A 6,151-nucleotide genomic window follows, 5' to 3' on the forward strand; every position below is an offset into this window, starting at 1 on the left:
CGGACTCCTTAGGACAATTAGGTGAAAATGGCGGTGTCAAGTCAGATAAGTGAAGAAACATTACCACATCAGATAGGTTGTGAACCTGGATTACCCCCTCAGTGGGGAAACAGGGGAGGGTCCTGTCATCAAAAAGCGTATAAACTGTGTTTTGGAACTAGTAGGCGCGCTCTCCTGCTTGTGGGGCGCCCGCCATTGCAATCAATCGCGAGTAAATTACTACTTCGCTGAGATCCTCGCCTGAGCCTAAGCTATCGGCTACGGAGCGTTTCTCACCCTCCCTTCCAACCCAAGCCACGCTCTGATTCTATGAGCGGAGCGCCTGTTCTGTGGAGCTCGTTTCCCAGCCGTGCAGGGCCCAGATTCCCTCCGCGGAGCCGCCCAGCCCGTTTTCGGGCGCCCACTTCCTCCCTCCCGGTCGGCTCCCTCCGCGCCCCGAGGGCACGCGACCTCCCTGAGCGCCGATAAGCACCGGGTCGACGGGAGCGGAGCCGCCGAGAGGGCGGGGACAAGGGAAGAGGGCAGGCGAGGCAGCCAATCGAGGCGCGGGGGCGGTCGGCGGCGATCTGTCGGCCCAATGAGCGCCGCGGAGGGCCGGGCCGAGTGCGGGAAGTGAGGGGGCGTTGTACCGAGCGGGCGCCGTCATGGCCGACGGGATTGTTAGGGCGCAGGCCGCCTGGCCCGGTGGCGGCGCTGCCGCTGCTTTCGGAGAGGTCGCCTGCAAGGGCAAGGAGGTCCCCGCCAACGTTCTCCGTGAGGATGAGCGGTCGTGGACGAGGAGGTAGCCGCGGCGTTGTTGTGCGAGTCTTTCCTTCCTTTCCCTCGGCCGCTCGCAGGCCCTCTGAAACGAGGGCCCGTCGCGGGTCCCGGGAGTGCGGCAGGGCGGGTGGTGGCCTTGCTGCGGGAGGGAGGGAGGGACGGTCGGTCGGTCGGTCGGTCGGGGTCTCTCCGGCTCGTGGCGCTCTCTACTGCAGCGCCTCTAAAACGCCGCGCTTCTTCGGTGCCTGCCCCCGGGGTGCCACGGCGCGTACTGGGTCGCCGGCGCAGTCGGTCTCCTTGGGGGTTCGGACTGTATGCATATAGGCAGTGAGCATCGCAGTAGTGACCGTAATCAGTCGTTTCTGCGCTGCTGATAGCCTTGCAGAGACGCCCCGGCTCGGCTGTGCTAGGCTTTGGTTATGGCACCACCCCCACCGCGCACACGAGCGCACGCTCTCTCCAAAGTGGCTTGTGAAAGGGAAGAATTGCAGCTTTTCCTAGCTTTCTTAAACGCCTAGAAACCAGTCAATCCCGCAGGCTGCGAGAGCTTCCCAGCTCTCATTTCCGTGCTGGAGGTGGGCCGTGATAAGAGCATGCTGGCAAGGTTCACTGATGCTGGTGCGCCGCAACGTGCTAGGAGCTAAGTGAGCAGCTGCGGAGAGTTATGAAAAAGTTGCAGATGTTATCTGCAAGGTGCTAACTTTAAGTTAGTGTCCAGCCTAACCGTTGTTGCTGTTCTTAAATTTGAAATGCTAAAGATAGGACAGTTAGGGATTTCCTCTGCTTCTGACGGCAGGGTTTATCTGCAGCGTGGAAAACAGGCCCTTAGTGAAAGGGGCTGCGTTGCCCGCTCTGCGTGCTGACTCGTAGAATGGTTAGGCTTGGAAGGCACCCTTAAAGATCATCTAGCCCAACCCGCCTGCCGCGGTCAGGGACGTGTTTCACTAGATCGGGTTGCTCAAAGCGTTGACGCGTTGCTTGGAACAGCGCTTTCTTAATAGGTCTCGGTAATGTTGCAGCTGCCGCCCGTTTGGAGTACTGGAAGCGTTCAACTGCTCTCCGGAAACCGTGCTTGCGGTAGCGCCCTGCCTTTACGAAAGGGCGCGTTTCCTGTCTCCTTCGTGTTGAAGGCTGCGCGAGGAGTCTGTGTGTGTGTGCGCGCATCTGTTTTGACTTGGCCGTACTGGCTGCAGCAACGTATGTAACCTGAACGCTGTGCTTGATTGGAGAACCAGGCCGTTAACTTGAGTCTGATGAGTGACTTGAGAGCAGACAACCTACTCTGACCGCTCTTAGTGCGACACGTTTCCTGGAGGACGAATTAGTTGCAGTTTCTCGCTTGGTCTTAACTTGAGGCGGGGGGAGGGGGCGGGGGGCTTAGAACCACTTCTGGAGCGTAGTTGGCTCTAGCGAGTGGTCTTGAATTTGCTTAGCTCACTGTACCGAAGGCCTGTTTCACGGTTGAGCGATGTTATAGGGAGGAGTGTGAGGAAGGCTTATAATTCTCGATTGTCGTGCAGTGAAAGGCGATGGTGAGTAAGAAGTACAAAGCATCTGTGGAATCGAGTCTTATCGGCAGTGTTTCAGTCGCATCTAAAACAAATAAAAATAGCGGAAGTCGCTAACCTGAAGTACTCGGCTGTCTCGCTGCCCCCGTCACCTTGCGCGCTGGATCCTGCTTCTGGTGCCATATGCAGTTTCTGTCTGCTGGTGATTTGGGGAGTTCCCTCGCAATTAGTTGCGAGTTGATGGTTTCCTACAGGTCGGTGGTATTTGTGTTTCGAAGGTGATGCCTTGGCCTCGGTCTGGAGGTGTCTGACGTCAGGCCGGCCGTAACGGGCTAATTTGGAACGTTCCTTCCCCTGAGTAGGTGGCGTTCTCGAGGACGGAGAGTTAATACGGCCTCAGCCGGATTACTCCAGGTTCTTTGAAGATGCCTTCCTGCTTCTGGCCGAGGCAACATTTGGACGTAACCGAAGGACGGTTAGCCATTGTTTGCCGCTTGTGTGTCTTGTGCGTAGAAGGTAGAGAACTTTGCCTATTCAAAGCTCGCTTAAGAAGAATGGCTGTTTTGTCGTGCGCGTTTGGGGTGCCTGATAATCTGCTTTGGTAGGGCGAGTTCAGTGGGGCATAGTGATTTGCTTAAGCTGTTGCCTTTCTCTGAAGCCGACTACGTTTTAACTGTTTACTCTTCCTCCAGTGCCTTGCGTTCCGTGATAGTTCGCCTCAGGCTCCAGTGTTTTTTCCTAGTCCTTCCTGAGAAGGTAGTTGTCCGGTTATGTGAAGCAGAAGATTCTGGCGGACCCGTGAGTACTGTGGGAGCTTTCTGTTCGCTAGGCTGGCTGTACCTGTAACTGGTTTGTAACTTCCTAGACTCTTTCCCGTCCCCTCTTTTCCTCTGGATGTTGCAGAGGGGCGCACAGTAGGCTATTTGGGGTTGTCCGATGCTGTAGTCTTTCGCCTCTAGCTTGTAATGGAGCTGAGCTTTTTGACTGAGAGCAGTGATATAAAGCGATGCTCGTCTCCAGCTACGCGCTTGCAGTGCAAAAAGCAGCGTTGTTCTGACGTGCGGTCTGATGCCCGTTTTCACGGTTTCCGGACAGCGGGGATGGTGCCTTGACTATGCAGAAGAGGGCTTGGGGTTTGGTCAGGTCAGAGGCGAGGAAAGGGAAAGCTGTTTGAGCGGCGCTTGGGTGTTTGTTTTGCTGTTAGCTATGCAAGTCAAGTTCCAAGGCTCTGTGAGCTCACGCAAGAGAAAAGGCACCGTGAAGCTTTTATTTTCCGCCAGAGCGGCTTACGTTGCCCGAAGCTATGACGGGGGCTTTAAGCCCCGAGACAAATTCAGCTTCTGTGACTGTTTTGTAGTCTGTTACTGTCTAGAGGGTAATTCAAAGAGCAGCGGTTGAATTGTGAAGGATTAGCTAACCGTGTTCTGTGGGTGGTTCTCTGCTCGCGTTCATTCTGTGCGTCGTGGCGCAGCACGTTAGGTGACGTTATTTCCTTTTTCCAGCTTCTTGGGCGTTTCGTGGTTGTTGGCAAGAAGTGTGCTGCTAACCTGGACCTGACCAATGGATTCCGGATGGCTGTGAATGCCCACCCTCGGGCCCTTCAGACTATCGCCGCCGAATAGGTTTCATATGTTGCCCATCAGTCTAGCCCCTGTTGATGTTTGATTTATTATTTTTTTTGGACGGCTGTCTATGGAGGGTAAGAAAGAGCTTTGAGCAGCGTTTGCACAATAAAGATGGAGCATGGGGATATCACCTCTGTCTTGCGTGTCTTACCGATGGAAATAGTTCCGCAAGTTAAAACGGCGTCTCCCTGGAGCGCACGTGTGTAGAATGTTTTGGTCCGTTGACAGTGTCGTGTAGGTGGTGGTTTGCCCATTCATTTGGAACGCGAAGCTAGAAGCGCTCGGCGGTCCTGTGGGTCTCCGTCTTCCTAAGACGATCTAGGATGTGCTGTGTGTTTGAGGCCTTGCTATCTTCCCCCTGCTCCCAAATAAAAGGGCACGCTTTTATTGCGAAATAGCCGTGTTGAGGATTGGCAGATGTAGAACCAGAGAAGAATAAGGTTGGAAGAAAGCTTCCAGGCATTGTCTGTTGTCTGCCCCTGTCCCGAGGAGGAGGCAGAACAAGCTCTACCGGGTGTGATTTCTGACAGGTGCTTGTCAGCCTGTTCTTGACTACCCTAGGAGTTTTGCTACCGCTTTCTTTTCAGTCCTCCTCGTGGCTTTCGCAACTTTGAGAAGGAATTCCTCCCACAGGATGTAGAAGGCTCTGGGATTCTTGAGTCGGCTTCTGATAAGTTCGAGACTCGGCTGCCGTTCTCTTTATTTTTTTTTGCATTTATTTTTAGTGTCTTTTTTTTTTCCCCTAAACGAAGTCCGTTGTTCAGTAACTAGAAGAAGGATTAGGTAAAGGCACCATAAGGCTTTTAAATGCGATCACCTCTCGTGCTTTGTTAGACCTCTGGCTTCGCTCTGCTCCTTGTTTAATCGCGATTACATTCAAGGCTTACTGGAGCGTGGGAACGTTAAAATGCTATTAAATACTCTTAGTGTTTGAAACTTGCTAAATGAGATGATTTTTGTGACTCCGTTCCTCATAAAGAAACTTGATTCGTTAGCAGGAGAAATGATCTTTGTTACTGGATCTGTTTGCGGGGTTAACGATTGCAGCTGTGAATGACTAAAGTCTTTTGAGGAAGCTGAATGATAAAAACCAAACCAAGAAACAGCCCTTGGTCTACTCGAAATAATATAGGATTTGCCGTTTGTGGGGTCACGTGAAAATAGGTCGTGCAAGTCAACTAGTTTGGGGGGGAGGGGTGGGTGAAGGTGGAGATGCTGTTGCCCTTTCAGAGAAAGCTTCTTAAGTTGGCACTTGACCAACTGTTCTATTTCCGTATTTTCCCTTGGTCTCTTTCATTGATCTGTTTTGTTGACCTAGAAGAGCCGATGGAACTGCTCAAAGAAACGTGCTCAAGTGGACCTTGAGTAAGTATTTACATGTTCAACTGTTCCCCGGTCGGTCTAGCTAATGCTATCAGCGCTTGTATTCTTTTACAAAAGATGTTTAATTCCCGAGACAGTAGAGGAGGAAGACCACTGGTAATCTCTCTGCTTAAGAGGCACTGTTAGGCAACCGCAGAAGGCGAAGAAACTTGCCCCCGAGGCACCAATCTGACCCTTCTTTTAGCCTGTATGCTTTCAAAGAGCATATCATAGAAGCATAGATTGGGCAGGGTTGCCAACCACTAGAACAGGCTGCCCAGAGCTGCATCCAGCCTGGCCTTGAACGCCTCCAGGGATGGGGCATCCACGACCTCCCTGGGCAACCCGTTCCGGTGCCTCACCACCCTCTGAGTGAAAAACTTTCTCCTAATATCTAACCTAAATCTCCCCTGTCTTAGTTTAAAACCACTCCCCCTTGTCCTATCGCTATCAACGCGTGTATTTTTACTCCTGTTTATACAGAATCACAGAATCGTAGGGGTTGGAAGGGACCTCAAGAGATCATCGGGTCCAACCCCCCTGCCAAAGCAGGTTCCCTAGAGCAGGCTGCCCAGGTAGGCGTCCAGACGGGCCTTGAACATCTCCAGAGAAGGAGACTCCACAACCTCCCTGGGCAGCCTGTTCCAGTGCTCCGTCACCCGCACCGTGAAGCTGTTCTTTTGCACGTTGGTGCGGAACTTCCTGTGGTGGCTTTACCGTGCTAGGCAGCTAAACACCACAACCGCTCTCTCGCTCCCCCTCCTTAGATGAGGAGGGGAAGAAGTAAAGGAAAGAACAACTCACGGGTTGAGATGAGGATAATTGAATTAAAGGGAAAAAATAATAATCTTTCCTTGATAATAATAACGATTATTATTATTAACTAAACAATTTAAT

The 6,151-nt window shown here is 52.5% G+C and overlaps 1 protein-coding gene across 1 annotated transcript; it reads left to right on the plus strand.

Annotated features, from left to right (window-relative positions):
- Window positions 1-637: 637 nt before the first annotated feature.
- On the plus strand, window positions 638-3,959 carry LOC137847273 (adenosine 5'-monophosphoramidase HINT1-like). Its single transcript, XM_068665564.1, has 3 exons — window positions 638-781; window positions 2,960-3,065; window positions 3,770-3,959. Exons 1-3 carry the CDS (start codon window positions 645-647, stop codon window positions 3,887-3,889), a joined length of 363 nt encoding a protein of 120 aa, XP_068521665.1. The 5' UTR covers window positions 638-644; the 3' UTR covers window positions 3,890-3,959.
- The last annotated feature ends 2,192 nt before the right edge of the window (window positions 3,960-6,151 follow it).

This window comes from Anas acuta, chromosome W (assembly GCF_963932015.1).
Source record: "Anas acuta chromosome W, bAnaAcu1.1, whole genome shotgun sequence".
Classification (NCBI taxonomy): Eukaryota; Metazoa; Chordata; class Aves; order Anseriformes; family Anatidae; genus Anas; species Anas acuta.